This window comes from Terrapene carolina, unplaced genomic scaffold (assembly GCF_002925995.2).
Source record: "Terrapene carolina triunguis isolate 2854851 unplaced genomic scaffold, T_m_triunguis-2.0 Scaffold42, whole genome shotgun sequence".
In the NCBI taxonomy this organism is placed as follows: domain Eukaryota; kingdom Metazoa; phylum Chordata; order Testudines; family Emydidae; genus Terrapene; species Terrapene triunguis.
Genome location: NW_020664393.1, coordinates 71818302 through 71839896, shown reverse-complemented (window position 1 = coordinate 71839896; position 21595 = coordinate 71818302). Strand labels below are relative to the sequence as shown.

The window sequence follows — 21595 nt, the reverse complement described above, 5'->3', positions numbered from 1 at the left end:
TAGGGAACCAAGTTAGAAAAATTAGGCCCAAGCCTTTGAACATTTATCTAGAGTAAATCAGCTGCAAGGGAACTATGGCATATATATAAATAAAACCCCTCTGCCAGCTGGTGTCAGCAGCTAAAAGGACCAGGTTCAATTATCTAGGGGTTCCTCCTGAAAACCTAAATAACCCCGCCTCAGACCCACCCAGAAACCTGGGAAACGACATTAACCACCCTGGGAACCCTGCAGGGTCAGCCACTACCCGAGCACCCCCTTGTGACCAGGGCTGTGGCACCCTGCCTCTATTTCTCCTCTTCAGAGCCCCTTAAGAACTGCACAGTCTCTCTCATGGGGCTGAAACCACTCCTGCCTGGGGCTGGTTTAATAATAGAAACAGTTCAAAATAAAGTCCATCACCCCAGCACAACTTGCAGACAGAACGTTTGGGAACCGCTGCTCTAAACTATGGGGCAGGCCTCCCAAGGGAGGCATGAGCTGTGGGTTTGTTCATTTTTTTTTTAAGAGCTCTGGCTGTCAGCCCTAGGTGGCTGGGGCTTGTGAAGAAAGGCTGAGCACACCTGGAAGGTGGGGATAAAGGGGACAGCCAGAACCCTTCCGCCCGAGCTCAGGGTCTCCTTCCCCCACCCCTCAATCCCTCACCGGGAGGCAGCCCAGGCTTGGGCTCTCCTCCCCCCTAACCCCCAATCCCTAACCTGGAGGTAGTGGGGCTCCGGCTGTCAGCCCCAGGATGGCAGCAGCAGCAGCGCAAAAGTAAGGGCGGCAACAGGGCGCTAAGTCTGCTGTGAAAAGTGATACTGCTTTTCACATTGCCACCCTTACTTCTGTGTTACTTCTAGCACGGCACTGCCTTCAGAGCTGGGTGCCCAGCCAGCAGCCGCTCTGCCTTCACCGCTGGGTGGTAGAATACAAACTTTTGGGAGGGAGGGGGTATAAACGACTACAGACACAAAGAAGGGGGCCTAAGCAAGTACGTTTGAGAACTACTGGTTTAGAGTAAGGCTGTCTGCCTCTCTGTTTTAGGGAGCAATCTACTTTCTCTCGCTCTCTCTCTTTTGGTTCTCGTGTGTGGTCTTGTTCTGAATTCTCAGAAGTAAAGCAGTATTACATTGCAACCTTCCAGCAGGGGCATTTTAAGTTTTTTAATCTAACTTCTCTGTGCACAGGCCATGAACATAACACTTCCCTCCTCCCCAGCTCCCGCACTCACAGTTTGTTGTCCAGGGTTGCTGGAGTCCAAGAACTCTGGCAGGCCACACTGCAGCCCATTAAGGAAGTGCTGTCTGAGTCACCCAGGAGTTTCTGTTAGTGGCACAGCTGCAGTGATTTTAGCTTTAATTCCTGTTGGGTTCCCGGAAGCTAGCTCTGGAGACCCTTCGGTCGGCTGCTGCTCTCTGTGGCTTCAGCCAAGCCACTTCTGTGCCATCATCTTCCTTCAGCACTGCCTCAGCTCAGCACCTTCTGCCATCTCAAAACAGCCTCAGCTCAGTTCACCATTCTGAAGTCATTTACCACTTTGCTTCTGTGCAAAGTCTTCAGAGTGGAATTAGTGGCATCTAGAACCCTTAACAAAGTCCTTACTACCAAAGCGATACCTCTAGCAGAAGATAGGAGCCCCTTTTCATTACTTTCTCTTTAGGTCTGTCCACTTCCAGGTTCCCTTTACCAGCAGTGCCTCACTGTAGTCTTGGTCACGGTGACCCCCTCACCCCAAGCATATTTGGTGTAGCTTTCTAGTCCCTTCATTTCCCAACAGGGTCAACAGCATTTCATTGTTCCCAAATTACAGCTATATTTTAACAATAATGTCCCAAACTATCACGCACCTGAAATGCAAATGAGGCCTGGCCTGTAGAGTCACTTCCTGTTGCTCATCAACAGATGGCAGCAAAGAGTCCATTTTAAGGCGCCCCTGTCCATCTGGAGTTCTCAAGCAGCAGTGGGGTGTTCTTCTCCTTATTCACCAACATGTGTCAATAGTGAGCTCCCTACCCTACAGGGCTTCTGGCCACAGGATTTACATCTAATCTAGGAATATTCCAGGGACCTGAATGAGAGAGTTAGGAGTGAAAATGGGTGTAATGACCATGTGGGAAGTAATGATGTGAGGTGTTTACTTGTAGCCACTAGATGTTTCTGTTTGCAGGTTGTGGTACCTGGTATACGAAGGACACAAACTTGGAAGTGAAGTTGCATGGAAGCATGTTCGTTTGTGTCTGTAGTTGTTGCTGTTTTCCAAACACCTCCTGTTTGGTATGGGCTCTAATCCCATGCAGGAGGGGTTTGTGGTCTTCTAGCAAGATGACCCTCTTAAGATGATTGTCTTAGGGGCAGCATAAGTGGCTCTCTGTTCTCAGTTATACCAATGTAATGCCATTCCTACAACTGAGCAAAGTTTGGCTGTTCAAACAAATAATTAACAATTTAAAGAAGAAGAGGTCAGACTGATATTTATTTAATATGAGAAAATAAACCAATTTTATTCAAATAACTGCCTGCTAATCAAGATTGGGAAACAGTATTATCAATGGTTCAGATGTCTTTCTTCATTCAACACATACAAGTTTTAAAGCTATATGAGAAATTTCAACTCTTGTATCCAAAGGCCTAGAAAAAAACAATACGGACATTTTTCTTAGCTTTAAAATGTGAAAAAGTAAAAAGCCCAAAAAGAAGCTCTGCTTCTTCAATAACAAAATATCCTGGCTATTATATAAATTAGGACATTAATTGTATTCACGGTTTGTAGCAAGTACAGTCACGGAATCATAACACTAAAGGGAAATGCTTTTTCTTTAAATTATTATTGTTATTTATTAAGTGTATTGCAGCAGAAGTTATAAGCTCCACTCAGGGTCCTATTGTAGTAGAAGCTGTACACAAATAAAACACAGAGATGGTTTCTGCTTCAAAAAGCTTACAGTCAAATCTAAAATTATACATGAACAGAATACTTACGTCACCTGAAAATGACAAATATGCTAAGGGGCCAATCCCGTCTTCCTTGCTTACTCAGAGAGTCCATGGAGGCTGGAAGGTAAATGGTTACCTTTCGTTGTCAACCACCATAAATAGGTTTTAAAAGTAAATAGAAGCTTTTTTTTTAAGCCTGACCAGATCTGAGTTCAAAGTTCTTTCTAGCATTTCTCCTGCAAGAGTTAGTGATATAAGTAGCCCTTATAGCAGTGGAGGGACTGAACCTTAAACGTTTCTGATATTAATGACATGGCTGGAGAACCTCAGCCCCCTGAACTTGGATCCTGGCAGGTAAGTAAAAATTTTAATGTACTTTCAAATGAATGATTTTGTATTTGTAGAGTGCTTTGAAGCAGTAAAGTGCTAGATAAGTGTTAAGCATGATCATTATTCATATTAAATATTTTGTTTTAAAACATGTTTGTAATTTTTAAGAACAACTATGGGCCAGTTTAGGGCCAAACTGACCTATATCAGAGATTGGAATCTTTAAATTTGCACCCACAGCTTCCTCCACATTGCTGTAGGGATTTGCCCTCATATGGAACCCCTGGATCCCCCAAATTCCACCTCTACACTGGCACCCATCCTCCTCCCTCACCTACATGGCAGCAGTGTGTATGTGGGGAAGCATGCATAGGTTAATGTGGACCCCATCCACCTGCTTCCACTTCAAACCCACCCTCAATACCCCAGGACTTTGTCCCCTTCATACAAGGTTATCTAACAAGTCAGGATTCTAAGCTGTTTCATGTATTTATTTAGAGTTTAAAGGCATTTGTGTTCACCTTTCAGATTTCTTTATCAAATTTGGCTTGGAGCTGCGAAGTCATTAATTGAAAACACTGAAGGCAGAAGGTGTCTGGGGATTACTGGATACTAAATTCTCTAGGTAAGGCTATGATTTTGTCACAGAGATCGTGGAAGTCCAGGAATCCGTGACTTCCAAAGACCTCTCCGACTTCAGCCCCTGCATCTGGGAGGTGCAGGGTCCTGCCACTTCCCACAGCAGCAGGGAGCTGTGAGGTACCACGCAGCTCTCGACCTCTGCAGGGGGACCCCCGCAGCTCCCCTGCCCTCACAGCAGGGCAGGGGGAACCCACAGCCCCTGGCTGCCATCGGGGAAGGTGATCCTGGAAGCTCATCACAGCGGCAGGGGGATCCCCACAGCTCTCCGCCACCGCTGCAGGGCAAGGGGACACCCAGAGCCCCTGGCCGCCATGGGGGAAGGTAATCCTGGAAGCTCATCACCGCGGCAGTGGCAGGGGGATCCTCACAGCTCTCCACCACCGCCGCAGGGCAAGGGGACCCCCAGAGCCCCTGGCCGCCATGGGGGAAGGTGATCCTGGAAGCCCATCACCGCGGCGGCAGCAGGGGGATCCCCAGAGCCCCTGGCCACCGCGGGGAGCAGGGGGATCCCTAGAGCGCCCAGCTGCCAAGGTGGGCAGGGGGACCCCCGCAGCTCCACACTGTGGTGGAGGCAGGGGAACCCTGCCGCTCCCCTCTGTGGGGAGGGGCAGAGGGACTCTGGAGCTCTGAGCCCCCATGGGTGGTGGGGGTTCCTGAGCTCCCAGCCACCCACAGCTGCCCAGTCCTTTCCCGTTTTATCATGGATCTTTTTAGTAAAAGTCAGGGACAGTTCGTGAATTTTTCTTTATTGCCCGTGGCCTGTCCGTGACTTTTACAAAAACTTAGCCTTAGCCATAGGGGAAGATCTGTAGCTGATCTAAACTGTCATCGCTCCATTGATGTTGATTGCGTGAGGAGTATTTACTCCAGCTGAGGATTTGCCACCAAAGCCACAGAGCCCCCTTTGTGAAGGGCTTCACGGTCTCTGAAGATTCATCACATGACAGCAGTTGATTTTTCACTGGGAAAGACTTTTCCCTTTCTTTTTATTGCCAGCAATGCCCCGCCGTTGCCAACATTAAACAATGCCATGAGCTCTCACTCATTCGAAACCAAAGACTTAGATACAAAATGACATTGGCAAGAATAAGTTAGGGAGGGTGGCGACTCAGCACTTAGGGGAACATTTTAAATCCATTTAGCAGGAGGTTAGCGCTGGAGTGCAACGGGCTTTATGCATTCAGACACAACAGGGTGTGCACTGTTATGCCATAATTGCCTGCCTTGGGTGTGTGTGGTGTGAGGCAAGAGGCCAAAGGCTGAATGCTTTAACTCACCCGCACGAGAAATGAGATTGAGGCAGAACAATGCGTGCGCCTGTTGTGCCTTATTGTGATTATCAAGTGGATCTGTGTTGTTGTTGTTATAAATAGAAAACGACTGGTGACAAAGACGCTGGTTTGAATCGCTTCAGAGGCCATACTCTTACGCTGTGGTTACTGATGTCAGACCAATTTAGTGGCTGTACTTTAGGCCAATGGGTCTGACTCACTGCTAGAAAGTCCACATCACATGATTTCTGAATCCCATTTTATCATGTGATGAGGTGGCAGGGGTTTCACAGCAGTCTCCAATGAGGAGTGCTGGAAATTCACCCAGGAGCAGGTTAGCATACCTGAAAGAGGTCAGGATGCAGCCCCTTGGACCTGTGCCCACTCTAAGGCTCAGAGTGCCCAATAATTCCTCTGTTGCCCCAAGAGATTACTAAATTATCCTGGCTACTGAAGTCCAGATCCTGTTCTCACTGAAGTAAATGGTAAAACTCCCATTTAAATCAATGGGAGCATGATCAGGACCTTAGCTGATATCCAGTACCATTGTCAGTGATTCACATGAGCTTCACTTTATGACACTACCTTCCATCCAAAGATCTCACAGCACTTAACAACATTAATCAATTAAACCTCACCACACTGCTCGAAGGTGGGGATAGATTATTTCCACATTGCAGATGAGTCAATGGAGGTCCACACTCTGATGCCCTTGTTCACAATGAATAGAATTTGACTCCATAAATAGTCTCATTAAAGTTGATGGGACCAATCATGGAGGAATGTGCTACTCAGTGTAAATAAAGTATCTAGCCCAGGGAGCTGAAGTGTCTTGTTCAAGGACTCTCAGCAAGCATCAAAAGAGTTGGGGATGGAGCAGACTTCTAGGAGTCTTGTTCCAACAGCCAGACTACAATCCCTCCCAGAATATTTGTTAATTTAGCCCTAAATCTAATCCTTAACACAAATGGTAATCACAATGTTTAGAATCACATTGCTCTCCATTCTATTTTGTGTCATTATGGCTTACTTATTAGAGTCTCAAAAAGTTGCGGAGAAACTCACATTTCCTAACAGGCTATGAATGGTCTGGTTGTCTTTTTTTTCTTTTTTTATTAATCAATAAAAAAGGTAGAGAAATTGGCTATTTGTAAATGTCATTTAATTATTACTTGTTTCCAAACAACAGTGCAATGTAGTGCAAAAAGAGATTAATTTGGTGCCAGAAGTCATTTCACAACTTCTTTACAGTCTGTGGTTCCACAGGGATGGTTCAGAAGCAACAAAAGCCACCCAGTAACAATGCAGTATCTACGCTGATATGACCCATTTCCAACTGAAATGGTTCTTTGGGAGTTGAAGGCTATTCACAGGTGCTAGTGTTCTACAGCATGAACAGCTTTTAGGGGGTCCCTGTAGTACCCTCTGCATGCAACACCCAAACTTTGCTACTTCAATGTTTTAACCTCAGACGGTCTTCTGCCAACGGCTTCCACCCTGAGGTGCTAATTGACAGAACCAATGCTGAGAACCATTAAAGCATGGCTGGATTGCTTCTCCTCCACTAAAAACAACACCCTACCTAGTTTTCTTTTAAACATGCCGCTTCATAAAAAGAGTGAGACAGACACAATGGGGGCGTGGTTATACTGTTAGGTACCACCAAAGAGCGTGTGGTTCTCTAGCCCATGCATCCCATTGAATCATAGGCAATGATATTAGACTATAGCAGCACAGCCTAGTCCAACATGCAGAATAATTTCTAAGGGAGTCACTGAGTTTCTCCATTTACACCAAAAGCAGAATTTGCCCCCTTGTTGTGCTTATCGCTTTACTGAAAACCATATATCACTGCTATTTCTGTTTTCTTCAAATATTCATTATTCTCTAAAGACAAAGACCCAGATGGGAGTTGGGCACCCAAATACCTCTGAGGAGCTGCTCCAAAGTCTCTGAAAAATTCTGCCCATTGGACGTCAAAGGAAACAGAATTTGTGCTCTTTATTTGTATAGATCTTGTGCTCTTTATTTGTATAGATTTCCCTAATGTGGGTGACGCACGTCCAGCCAAGCGCTTGAACACACAAGTCGTCCTTACTCTCATGCTTAAAGCTAAAATGTGTTTAAATGCTTTGCTGGACAGGGACTTTTGTGGTATTCTAGTCTTAGGAGCAACGTGCACTGAAGTCTATTATACCGTGGCTAGAGAATTGGGCTCAAGAATAGTGGCACTGGAACCTCTGCCTGCTTCTCTCTCTCTAGCTCTCTTTGTATCTGGAGCCTAGCCAATGGGGTGGCCTTTGAGTAGACACTTCATAGAAGAGCGCAGCCATCCCGCCAGAGACATCACATAATAGAAGTGTCTATTTGGCGGCGGAGTTTGCTGAACTAATGATAGTGTCGTAGTTCGGGGGTGATGAGGTGCAGCTCAAAAAATGCACTTTATTCCAAGTGTATTATTGTCTTCAGTGTTTAAAATTTTTAAATCTCTGCAATAAGGGAATGGCGGGGGGGGGGGGGGATTTAGGTCCTGTCATAGTGCCATAGAGGAATTCCTGGCTGCCCGAAATCCCAAGTCTTAGAAATGCCACTGAGTTCATACAATACTTGCTGCATAGTTAAAAAAAAATCTCCCACACATGCCTGCTTCTGATTTTCCCCGAGCTGGTGAGAGGCAGGGAATGAGCAGAGGATTGGCTCCAGCCTTTTCCATCCTCTTGGGGGCATGGATCAGCGTTCACATTGCACTCCCATCAATACCCGGCCTGGGCCGGGGAAGCTAATGATCCAACCAGCAGATTAAATGCGGTAATGAATCCTGGTCACGTGCCACATGCGGCGCATTGCACATATGCTATGAAGAAGAATTGGCCATCATAGCATGGGTGAGGTGTCATACTTTGCTGCTGGTATAGGCCAGTAGTAAATGACTATCCTGCTGGAACAAGGACACAAAGGAATCACTGTGACTCAGAGGGAGTCTTGGGGTCACAGTGACTCCTGATGCTACTCCTAGGATGGACTAATTTATGCACCATTCCTTGCTCAGTGCTGTCACAGTCTAGCCCATTGTTCATGGTTACAATATCTCTAGGATACCACATTAAAAGAAATACATATGGATTTAAAAAAAATAAATAGGCTTTAATACTAAAATTTCTCTAAAAATTAATTAGCTCCTTCAGCTACTCAACAAGTCTAACCCTTTCCTGTCTCTTCTGGCATCGCTAGCTAGTCACAGATGTGAGCATTAAAGAAGAGATAAAAGATGCAGCAAAGGGAGAAAATCTGCTAGAAAAACAAAAATCTTACATCAAAAATATATCATGAAGGATGACGAGGTGGAGAGGAATAATAAACAAATTCAAACTTCCCAATGCCTAAACAAAAATCTATAAAGAGAATGGAGGATTTCATTTCTTTTCTTAAAATGTTCAACTCATTTTAAAAAGGGAAAGTTTCTATCAGCTGCTGGGGCTTAACCGGGCTGTAAAATCACTCTCTGGTAATGCTGGCTTTATGCTACCTAATTTTTCAATAAGCCAATAAACCCACCTACCAATCAAATATCTGCCCCAACAGGAAGGAGGCTGACACCCATTTGTGGCTCTGGCTTCCACTGCAATGTTGGGATGATGAGGGATAAGAGAAGCTCTGTTGCAATAACTGGTCTTTGGACCAATGAGTCCTATCAGTTTAAAAGATGGCATGGCCTGTATCAGGAGACAGGAGATGGACAGTATGCACTAAAACTAGGTTCTCAACTTTTTCCTTACCCCCTTTTCCATACTGTAACCCCCCGAACCTCTCTCCCATACAGCTGGGGTCTATCTGTGACCCCCTCTCATCTAGCGATATGGGAAGGGCAGAGAAGTCATGACCAAACTGAGGTTGAGAGGCCAGGTCTATTGTTTCTCTAGTGCCTGTAGTCCAGAACCTCAAAAGTATTTAGTCTCCTAAGTTCCATTGATTTTAATGGAAGTAAGGGCGCTACATACCTTTGGGGATCTGGGCTTATGTCCCTATTTCTCTCATGTTTTGTTATGCAGTATGGAAAATAAAGGAGGAAAGAAATGCTGGACCTGGGCTGAGACAGGGAGAGATGGGTAGCAAAAGGTGTGAAGGTTAACAAGTGGCTCACGAGAACTGTTACTACACAAAGTGCATGGTCAGCCTCACGTACCAGAACAGAAAAGTGGCTGCTTTCCTGTCCTCAGTCCCTTTGGCTAACTTCCTTCTGATACGTGCATGCCATTTCTCCCTGCCAGTTAACCTTTAAGCTGATCCAAACATGGGGCAAGGCTGATATCCAGTAGTTATATATGCAGCAAAATATATCTTGGAGCTGCATTCCAATGGGAAAGCAACATCGTCTGAAGATTTCTTTCCTTGGAGAGGGCAGGTGTTAGTTATGATTCCTATTTTAAGTGTCCAAGAAACAGGTACTTCCTTAGTCTTCTCACCTTTACAAATAAGGTGGCTTATCAGCAACTCAAATCTCCTAACAGAAAATCAGAGTGTTACTAATGCATGAGTTCTCCTAGCAGCCCCGAAATTAAAGAGGAATTGACATGGGTTCCAAATATGAATGGAGCGTTGGACTGAGTGAACTAATATCTTTGAAACAAATACCTAAGAAATGTTTGGATGAAATGGACATCTTTACAGACATTTGGTCTGCATTTCTGAAATGTAGATGATTAAATCCATATTGTTGGCTTCTTCCCCCTCTGCACTATGTCTCTCTTTACATCTTGCAAGAAATTTATGAACAAAGTTATTGTAAATCTGTTCTGTCTGTCTTGTCACTTAGATTCTTTTCAGAAATGTTGCTTTGCCAATGTAGATAAACAATCTCCCGCAGGATTAACACATACTACTTAAAATTCTAAATACAATGGAAGGCCACAAAAATGCCTTGAGTAGAGGCGTTCTGGAGCTCTTTAAAATCTCACTGGTGATGGTAAAAAGAAGCTTATCTGAACCTTCTGGGTCTAGAGAAGGGGGTTGGAAATCTTAACAGCACAATCTTCTATATGGATTTCCAGTATTTCTTTTTACTGGTCATATTTTGAGCCAAGAAGCACAAAGATGTGCAAAAATTACAGACTTGAGAACAAGGGTCTGAATTTCAAACTCACTCAAAGTTCAGGAGGGTTTGATCCAAAGTTTTGGGTCAGCCCATTATTGAGTTAGGGATAAGGTGCAAAATTAGGATCCAGATCCAGATTTGAACCTCCTACAAAATTTGACATAAAGCTAGTCAGAAGATGGGTGGTTTTTTTTTAAATTTTCTGTGTGAAAAATTGATTGAAAACATTTTTCCCATTTTAACTGATTTTGATTTTTCATGTTAACATTGAAAAACCAAAACTAACTTACTAAATAAATAAAATTTAGTCTTAGTTGCTGAAAACCGAAACAAATTGTGGTTTGGGGATTTTGAATTTTTATAACAAAATCGCAAAAATGTTCAGAGACTATGGAAATTTTCTCATAAAGATGTCCATTGCATTGAAAAGCCATTTTCCACTAAAAAAAACAAAAACAACCAACAACATTTTAGAAGGAAAATTTTAAAACCAGCTCTACTTTGAGGGTGTTCAGATCTAGCGATTTTGGTAAGGAGCTGTTTTTAATTAAAATGAAAGCAAACTGTATTAGAACATTTCAGAACCTTAAGAGGTTTTGTTCAAATTTGGTTCAAGAAATGGATGAAAGTTCACACAGGAAAAGCAGAAATTGGTATATCTCCTGAACTGGTTCACCTAACCCTGCCTGAGACCCACTGTCTGTTTGTGTGAACTTCTTAAAGGAGCCAAGTAAAATATGCACAGAACAGCAAGCTGCATCCCCTTTCTACTTCTTTATTCACAGTTCACACATAACTCTGATTAGACAAAGCCTCTGATTTAAAAAAAAAACCTGTTAAATGATGATTGAGAAAAGTGCAGTCTTGGTCAGCTGGAGTTCTGGTAGCCAAGCCATAGTGAAAAATAATCCAAAATGGCCATTAATCAGACACAGGAAACCACTGTTCATTACAAACTAAATTTGCAGAGCCTTGGTTATAACAGTCTGACAGAGTGAGTCAGCTCAACCAATATGCTGAGAAGAAAGAAAGAAAGAATTTAATCAATCAAAATAAATAATTAAATATCTGAATTTTTTTTTTTAAATATACAAATAATTCCAATCTGGTTATTTTATGAAGACACATTTTTAATGAGCCACATGTGCATGTGTGGACTCTTCTAATCTCATTGCATTTTGCTGGCTGTTACTAGTGCTCTCAGAGCCAGTTAATTTCTCAGCAACATTGTAAAGAATGTGAGCCTTTGCTTGTTTAAATAGCCCATTCTGAGGGAAGACTAGGGAGCTCATGGACTTTCTTCCAAGGTTTTGGAAAGTTCAGAACAAATTGACTGCTCTGTGCAATACTGCAGTCAGCCATAAATGTCATCATTCGATGGGCAAGGTTCAGTTCTCAGCTGTGCTGGTGTGAATGCAGAGTAACTCCACCAAAGTCACTGGAATTACTCTAGATCTGCATCCATGTAACAGAGCAGATTCTGGCCTTATAAGTTGTCTCCAGTCCATTAGCTTTCTAATTGCAAACAAGGGCCTGATCCTGGGTTCCCCCATTTAAGGGTTTGCCAGTGTGGAGTCCCACTGAGGTCACTGCGGTTTCATACAGGAGCAGGGGTCTGATAAGGAGTGCTAGAGTTCAATTTTATTTTATCTTTTCAAACAACTATACATCTCCAGATTTGATGAAGATTGGGAGCCTTCCGCTCCCTGATATATAGCTAGCTAAAGCAGCTCAGTCTTTTATATTTCATACAAAAGAATTGTCGCTCTTAATTTCTTAAAGTAATTCACCAATAAAGTGATCAGTACTAAGCAGATCTGTTCATACAATGGCTGCCCATAGCACAAACTACTGGTAATCGCTTCGGAAAACAGCCCTAGTGCACAGTCAGAAGGGTCATTTAAACAGCAGTGATATGAAGCAGGAAACGAGTGGGACAAAGCCATTGTGCATTTGTGCTGGTATACTTGCCAACCTTCTGGCTAGGAGTGGGAGATTCTCTGCTTCAGGTCTCCCTTCTAGCTCATCCTCCTTAAGGTTTTCAGGCCAACCTGCTCTCTAGAATGGGAGATGAACTTTGAAAGGTGATCAATTTCAAAAGCTCAAAAATAAATTGGGTATTTCTCCCCAATCTGGTGTTCAGACGAGGCAACAGATTTCCACTCCCATCACTGGCTCCCAATCTAAATAAGCTGGCAAATATACAGTTAAGGTGAGAATATCTAAAATGAGTCAGCTAGCTGTGAGGATTCTTTCTACGTAACAGGGTAATTATATGGCCCCTATCACTACAGCATCTGAGCACGTCCCCTCAGAGAGCCAGTGGGCTTTGGGGTATCAGCACTGCTGTTCCAAGAACTGCCCAGTTCAACTCTCATTCTCTTTTCCTTTTATGATTTGGATGAAGTGGAAATATGCAAATCATATGCCCAGCAGCATCTGCAAGTTTGACATATTCACTGATGCTTTCCTCACTAGCGCCACATCAGTAATGAGCATCTTATAACCTCCTCCAGCCCCATTAAAACAGAGGTTTCTGAATATATACCTGCTAAGAAAATTTCTCCCTTAGGGTCAAACTCTTTTTGCTTTCATACACACCTCGTTCCTACTACCTCAAGGTTCCCACTAGCAGTGTTATTTTGGATAGATCACATCAGAAAAAAAGTGTCCTTGAAAAGGGCCAGAGAAGAACCAGTTCTGTACATTCCTAACTCATCTACTTGAACTTTTCAGCTAAATATCCTATTTTTTAAAGTTCCCAATAAAATAGGTGGCTGATATTCCAAAAAAAAAAAAAAAGACGAATAGTTTCAAATACTGATGATTGCCAATAATAATACTTGCTCCAGCTTTTGGGTTCAGATTCCAGAGGGTTTTTACCCCCCTGCTGTTGCCTTATGTTTTCTCTAGGGAGAGACAGATTTGACCCTGACCAATACACTTTAACAGCTGAAGTCATGGGGATACCAACCAGAAACATGATGAAGAATATATCCTAAGGCAACAAGGAGAGGAGTCTGTGAACTGGGGATACTGAGCCCTTGCTGATGTCAGTTAGGATTTGCTGAGCCGCTTGGCCACATCTGCATAAGCTTGCTCAATTTCTTTGTCCGCAGCACAGGTGTTGGTGAATTCATCCCTGGCATAAGCATTCTTCAGGTATCGCCATAGCCCCATCATCTCTGTTGGGAACTCATAGTTGCGGTATTTCTTAGCTACAATCTAGAGCAAAGACAAAAAAAGAAACTTGCTGGTTTTAGGCTTTTAAACTTAAGAACATAAGAACATAAGAATGGCCCCACTGGGTCAGACCAAAGGTCCATCCAGCTCAGTATCCTGTCTTCCGACAGTGGCCAATGCCAGGTGCCCCGGAGGGAGTGAACCTAACAGGTAATGATCAAATGATCTCTCTCTCCTGCCATCCATTTCCAGCCCCCAAACAGAGGCTAAGGACACCATTCCTTACCCATCCTGGCTAATCTCCATGAATTTATCTTAACCTCCATGAATTTATCTAGTTCTCTTTTATAGATTCATAGATTCATAGATTCTAGGACTGGAAGGGACCTCGAGAGGTCATCGAGTCCAGTCCCCTGCCCTCATGGCAGGACCAAATACTGTCTAGACCATCCCTGATAGACATTTATCTAACCTACTCTTAAATATCTCCAGAGATGGAGATTCCACAACCTCCCTAGGCAGTTTATTCCAGTGTTTAACCACCCTGACAGTTAGGAACTTTTTCCTAATGTCCAACCTAAACCTCCCTTGCTGCAGTTTAAGCCCACTGCTTCTTGTTCTATCCTTAGAGGCTAAGGTGAACAAGTTTTCTCCCTCCTCCTTATGACACCCTTTTAGATACCTGAAAACTGCTATCATGTCCCCTCTCAGTCTTCTCTTTTCCAAACTAAACAAACCCAATTCTTTCAGCCTTCCTTCATAGGTCATGTTCTCAAGACCTTTAATCATTCTTGTTGCTCTTCTCTGGACCCTCTCCAATTTCTCCACATCTTTCTTGAAATGTGGTGCCCAGAACTGGACACAATACTCCAGTTGAGGCCTAACCAGCGCAGAGTAGAGCGGAAGAATGACTTCTCGTGTCTTGCTCACAACACACCTGTTAATACATCCCAGAATCATGTTTGCTTTTTTTGCAACAGCATCACACTGTTGACTCATATTTAGCTTGTGGTCAACTACAACCCCTAGATCCCTTTCTTTTTTTTTAAACCCTTTTATAGTCCTTAATAGAACTTCATTCTTTTTGTTACACAACAGACAAGGAAGTCAAAATGGGCAGGGTCCTATAGTACAAGCCATCAAAAGGTCAACATTTCCTGACCATTAATCATGCAAATACAGTACCTAGTCTCAGGGCTTGTCTACACGAACAATTAGTTTGCAGCAAGCTGGGAGTGTAATCCTACCCCATGCTAGCCTGCTGCACACTAAGTATCCATGTGGTCCAGGCTGCCATCCACTAAAAGTGTGCTTTGAGCTTCCCTGCTTTGAAAGAGGGGTAAATTAAAGCGTACTAGGAACTTTTAGTGTGTGGCAGCAGGGTACATGTGGACTCTTAGTGCGTAGCAGACTAGTGTGGGATAGAGTTACACCCCAGCTTGCTGCAAACTAAGTGTTTGTGTAGACAAGCAGTAAAAGAAGTCCAATACCACTGTGTGGTAACTGATGCCAAATCCTGACTTTATACTAGCAAGTACTGTATCCAAAGACCCAACAGGCTCCACCATGGTTTTTTCCCTCATTCCTATGAACATCCCCTCTAACAGCTGTGCTCCCTGGAATGGCATTATCAGAGAAGAAGCCTGGTCGGATGACACTTTAAAAGGTAGATGGTTTAAAGGGTGTGAACTGAGAAAAGACTTAAAAAAATGAAACATATTGCTTGGTCGAACAATCATGGCAGGGGATATAACCATCTACAAACATTGGAAAGATATACACAACAAGGAGGGGAAATATCTGTTCAGAATGGTACAGGGCACCATGACTTAGATACCAAGAACTAGGTGCCTTAGTAATATCTCAGGCTGATTGAACTAGGAGTATTGGTGTGAACTGGGAAAATACATCTGTGTATCAGGAAGTTTCCTATCTCTGAGATTTATTAGACTGGAAATCTCTGTAGAAGCCCAACCATTAAAGACATTTAGGCCTTGATTCAGCAAGTTACTTAACCACATGCCTTACTTGTAATACGTATATAATCAATGGGACTAACTCATTGCTTAAGGTTAGATACATGCTTAAGTACCTTGCTAGACTGGGGCCTTTCGTCCTGATTGGGCAATGAATTTCATAATACACTGTATGTAACAATCCTGCAGTGACAGAATGGACAAATTGATTGGGCTGGAAGGATTAGTTAATTTATTGGGTCTTTCCCATCTCTAGTTTTTATGACTGTAAAGTTACTCCTGAGCATAAAGGGAATTACATCCATATGTACTGTACAGCTCCCCTCTGTTTTCTAAAGTACTTATTAGAGTTTCCATCCATCTCAGGTTTTTCAGGACAGCTCTGTTCTTAGAAGGGATTATGGTTTATTCTTATTACCAGGATCCCTTTGGCATACTCTAGGCAAAATCCATTTCTAAGTTGCATCTATGCAACCCCACTCCTTTCAGAAGTGTTTCACAAGTGAACATAGAGGATAGAACCCACTCATCAATTTAGGTTGAGATGCACACAATTTCCAATGGAAGTCTTTAACCAAATGAGAACATCCTTTTTCTTGTGTCTGTAAAACAGACCTAGGACAATAGGCTGCAGCTATGCACGTCGATAAGAGATTTATAATTCTACAAGATCTGTTTACCGATCTTTCATTTTGCCTTAAGGAGATGGGAACTAGCAATGGGCCACACAATGAAAGCTTTAAGCATTAGCATTAAAATGTCTGGCTATGCCTCCATGAGGGAAGATGAGCCAGAGAAAGTGCCAAACCAGTGAGAATATTATCACATTACTTGTGTAAGTGATTTAGGCATCATATTCTGTGTTCTCTTTTTAGATGTGTACAGTCAGCGCTCACCATGGCTTAGCTTATGTTTTCACTCATGGAGCCAAGGTGGATGCATGACTTGGCTCCACTTTCTAGCTCCTGGCTTGCCAATGTCTACCAGGTACTTGTTTTTTCTGAAGAAACATGTAATCTGATAAATTGAATAAATACAGCACTTAAAAGAGAGAATGATGTATATCCTTTGCACTACACCAGTGACCATTCTGCATCTTAAACCCTGGATCCCAGAGCTACCTTTCATTGTTAACCTTGCTATGTGAAATACCAGCTGAACAGCTGGTACATCTGAACAGCTCTTCTTAGGTTATACATGGGTGGGAATGGATGCATAGGGTAAAACTCAGAGTGAAGGAGACCTGGGGTTCTAATCCTGGATCTCCTACTGACTCACTGTGTGACATTGGACAAGTCACTTCAAGCTCTCTGTGTCTGTTTCCCCATCTATAAAAAATGGGGCAAATTATGCTTAGCCCCTATTGTACAGTGCTTTAAGATCTGTGGAGAAAAGCACTAAGAGTATGTCTACACTGCAGTTACACACCTGCAGCTGGCCAGTGCTTGCAGGGCTCAGGCTGTGGGACTGTTTAATTCTGCTGTAGACGTTCGGGCTCAGGCTGCAGCCTGAGCTCTGGGACCCTCCCGGCTCACCCGGTTCTAGAACCCAGCTCTAGCCCAAGCCCGAATGTCTACAATGCAATGAAATAGCCCCGGGAGCCCGAGTCAGCTGGCACAGGCCAGCTGTGGGTTTTTAATCGTAGTGTAGACATATCCTAAGTGTTAAGCATTATTTTTATACATATGTAGTGCTACTTGATCATGCATACACACACAATAGTCAGAAAAAATAAAAAAAAAATTATAAAATAGTCCAGTGGAAAGAAAGAATCTGGATGACGAGGGTTTGCAGCTGTCATGGTAGCTAGCTTTAAAAATGCACTTCCTATCAAGGGAAGCCAAAAGATCACAATGCTTATACAACCCTATTTTATAAAACCAATGTGTGGGGGGCTGGGAGTGCAGAATGAGGGAGACAGGGGCATTGGCAAGATAATCAGTCCAAGGAGATGTGCGGTTTCGTTGAGAGAGCCAGGTGTGATTTTATACCAACGTGAAGAAACAAAAAGGAAATACAGTGACAGAGTGCAACAAGTGCAAAAGATTAAAGACAAAATATTTTTAAATAGTCCAAATTAAAAGCAAACTGGCCTGTACGGTATTAGCTGTGAGATATGCTGGTGTGTTTCTAATAGCTCCAGCTAGCACAAGCTTCTGCTCTTTCCTCCCTGCAAACCCAGACACTAGGGCAAGAAGAAAGCTGTATATATATTGGCCTCAAGCCCTTCCTCTTTCCCTGGTCACTATGTGCCAGAGAGGTCCATAGTCCCTAACCCTGGACCTTCCCCTACTATGTATATTCTTGAGGTTGGAGAATTGGACTCCACCAGCCCAACAGTATCTGGCAGAGAGGAGAACTTCAGCTTGCTCTGACCCCTTTGACATCTACCAGCAGTGGGGCAGATAATGCTGTGAAGGAGAGATCTAGTGAATTTAATCGACCACCTCCCTTTTACTTCAGAGGAAGGGATCTGGCCCCTCAGCATGCCCCATACCCTGTTAATGCACCTGCTAGACTTACGCTTGGCTGCCAAAGGGGGGAGTCCTGTTTGCTCTACCTGAGTTGTGGCATACATCCCATAGAACCCAAAAACCATATACTTGCTGACCCAGACTAGTGAATAGTGAGAGATGGAGTCTCTAGGGAGCTAGGAAGTACCATGCAATACCCCAGCCTATTCTGCCCGCCTCACAGTGCACTGGAGATGAGCGGGAGCCTCACATTAATGCACGTTCTATCCAGTGTTTCTTCCTCTTTACAATCAAAGAGTCTTTTTAGATCTTGTTTAATTCTCTTTGCACTTTTGGCCAAGATCGTAGGACCTTACAAACTATTTATAGACCAGGCTCTTGCCTATAGAAAAGAAGGGACTGGCAGATAGAGCTACAGCATTTCTAGGATAGTTCAGGTTTACAGACTTGAGCACTTTACTGTCAGACCAGATTTGCTTATCCATCAGATGAAGCCTTTTACCTTAACAACATGAAGTTTGGGCAGAAGGTTGCAATCAGCAAGCGTCAGCTCATCCCCATCCAGAAACTTGCGTTTAGACACTTTCTCCTCTTCAGTGCTGTCTGCATCGATTTCTTCAGGGAGAGGGGTGTTCAGATAGTCATCCAGCTTCTTTAAAGCCTTTGTCAAACCTCTCTCAAGGCCTTTGTCAATAAATAAAGAAATAGGTGGGTGGGAAGAAAGAAAGGCTTAGAAACACTGTCGTTAACACTGCCCGTGACCATACTTACGAAGCTAAGGCCAGATGCTCTGGTGTGGGGTTCTGTTTGTGCTGTATCTCCAGTGGAATCTGACTATAAGCAGCTACATGAGGATTGCCCCAAGCTAGACCTAGTTTTCCAGTGACACAGGTGGCTCTTAGGTACAGCCCTCCCTCCTAACAGTATAGCAACAAAAAAGGGACCCTGGAAGGAGGAAAGGAGGTGCGGTCATGATGTTCCCACACCGCGCTGATCCTAGGCTGTGTTTTTGGTGCACTGCAGCCATTGGATCTCAAGGTAGGTAGAACAGCTGCAGATAGTATGGGACGAATGACCATGTACACATGGACTGGGCGATGCCCCTGTATCCCCCTCACACTGTTATTATTGAACATCCAGCAAAGAAGGTCAATGAATTGGAGCTCCCCAATTCCAATAACACTATTCTAGCTCTACAGTATTGCCATTAATATCAAACCTGGTTCAATACTTCACGCTCATTTTTTCTTTCATGTAAATTCATTTAAGGTGGTAGGAATGTCTCAGAAGATGCCAACCATAGTGCTATGTTGACGTTCTCCCAGTCACTTAGAAGATACAGTGTAATTGAAATGAAAGCAGTTTGACAACAGTGAAATGTGATGCCACACAAAACACTTATGATATCCAGCCAGTTTCAAACCTCTTCCCATTTCAGAATTGAATTGGGGTCAAGTACCCCTTTCAGTCGATTTCAAAGGGGTTGCCCAGCAGAGAGGAGAATTTGGACCTTTCACTTTAAGACTTACTAAAGGCTAAATCCCGCAGTCAGTCCTTCCCCACACAATAAATTCCTTTTGACTCCAGTGGGAGTTCTGCACTCAAAATGATGACAAGATATAGCATATAACAAAAGTGCCAAATTCTCCAGCAAAAACATCAGCCCAGGTGCAAGATCTCTGTGTCTACACTTCACCATCATCAGAATGAACAAATTACAGATCTTTTACTCATCCATCACAAACAGTGTATTTGCCCCAGGTGAGTGAGTAGAAGTTTGCAAGTTATTACTTGGATTGAAAACTCTCTGGGACAGGGGCCATCTTTTTGTTCTGGGTTTGTACAGCACCTAGCACAAAGCGGGTCCTGGTCCACCACTAGGCGCTTTGGGAATACAAATAATTGATAATGTATAATGTGCAAAATAACAATATGGCCCCAATGAGGATAAGGGCCAGAAGCTCAGCTGATTTACACCAGCTGTGGCTCTGAAGCATTACACTTTTAGGCACCATTTTACACCTGTGAGCTACTTTACCTAATGCTTACGTCTACATTTGTGCTGGGAGGTGTGATTCCCAGCTGGTGGAGACATACCAGCACTAGCTCTGCTCGAGCTAGCACACTAAAAATAGCAATGTAGCCTAGGTAGCAGCTTTGGGTAACCACCCAAGTATGTACCCAGGGTGTCTGGGTGGGTACGTATGCAGGCAGCTAGCCTGAACTACCTCCCATGCTACCATGGCTATACTGCTAGTCTTAGCTAGGGGTATGTCTATGCAAACCGGGAATCACACCTGCCAACTCAAATGTAGACGTAGACAATGAATGAAGAATTCCCCCAGGAGTATGTGCAGAAGTATTTTCAGAACTAGGTCTTTAAACCCATCTTATGTGGTGCAAAGGGTACTCCTGAGGGCATTCTGCACCAAAAAATAAAAAATTCTGTGCCAGAAAATTAAAAATTCTGCACACAATATTTTAAAATTCTGCAAATTTTATTTCTCAAATAAATGTGGAGGCTCCAGTATGGCATTGGGGAGCACAGGCCACTGGCTGCACAGAGGTTGGAGATCACTATACAACTCCCCCCCGGGACACACACTCAGAAGTGAGGCTGCACCCAACCCTGACACAGTGCAAGGACTGGGCCTGCCCCAGAAACACCCCAGGGCCCTGCCCCTCTGTGCCAGGTGCACCAGGTGTGGGCTGGCAGGCTCAGCAAGGCATGATTCAAGTGTGGAGGGGCTTAGTGTGGGGGGATCCAGGTGTGGGTTGAGAGGGTTCTGTGGGGCAATCTGGGTGCGGGCGGCTCAGTGGGGGATCCAGTGTGGGGGGGGATCTGGATGCACAGGGGCTTGTTGGAGGGTTCTGGGTGCAAAGGTAATGGGACTCTGCAGGGGGGTCCAGGTGGGGGTGGTTGGGGCTCAGTGGGGGTAGCTCTGGGTGTGGGGGGATAGAACTCAGCAGGGGGATCTGCGTGTGTGGGGGATCAGTGGGGGGGGGCTCTGGGTGTGAGGGGAGTGGGGCTCAGTGGGGTGGGGATCCAGGTGCAGCTGGTTGAGGCTCGGTAGGGTGGGGATGCGGGTGCGGGTGGCTTGTTGGGGTGGTCCAGGTGCAGGGGGGTTCTGGGTGCGGGGGGTGAGGCTCGGCAGGAGGGTCTGGGTATGAGGGGGTCTGGATGCAAAGGGGTTAGTGGATGAGTGAGCAGCTCCCTGTACAGTGATCCCTCCCCCTGCAGCTGAGCGATGAGTGCAGGAAGCGTGTGGAGGAGGGGGGGGCAGTGAGGGAGTTTGCAGCACTTCCTCCTAGCCGGGGGGAAAATCTGGGGGTGGGTCTGACACAGCCTTGGATCCTGTGCAGGGGAAGAGGAAGTCCTGTCCTCCTCATCCCAGCCGGGACTAGCAGCTGAGTCTGGCACAGGGTAGGAACCACCAGCCGGTCTTCCCCAGTCCCATCCCCTCCTCCACAGAGATTTACCTCTCTGCTTGCTGCCCTGGGCACCAGAAACATACTGCTGGGGAGGGTCGAATGACCACTCTTGTGGCTTCCATTTGCTTCCCCATCAGAAAGTCATTTTTCTGTGGGGAAATGAAGAAATCTGCAAGGGATATAAATTCTGCACATGCGCAATGGCGCAGAATTCCCCCAGGAGTAAAATTGGCCTTAAAACAGCTGAAGAATTCACCTTGACATGGGGAACTCCACGAG

General features: G+C 44.4%; 1 protein-coding gene across 2 annotated transcripts in view; it reads right to left on the bottom strand.

The window, feature by feature from the left end:
• Positions 1–13139: 13139 nt before the first annotated feature.
• Positions 13140–21595, bottom strand: part of CLIC5 (chloride intracellular channel 5) — a 111246-nt gene continuing 102790 nt past the window's right edge. For both annotated transcript variants that reach the window (XM_024212804.3, XM_024212805.3), the window contains 2 exons: positions 18387–18568; positions 13140–13476 (listed from right to left, as the gene is read on the bottom strand). In XM_024212804.3, coding sequence (XP_024068572.1) covers positions 13309–13476; positions 18387–18568 — 350 coding nt within the window. In that variant the 3' untranslated portion in view covers positions 13140–13308. The remainder of the gene's footprint in view (positions 13477–18386; positions 18569–21595) is intronic.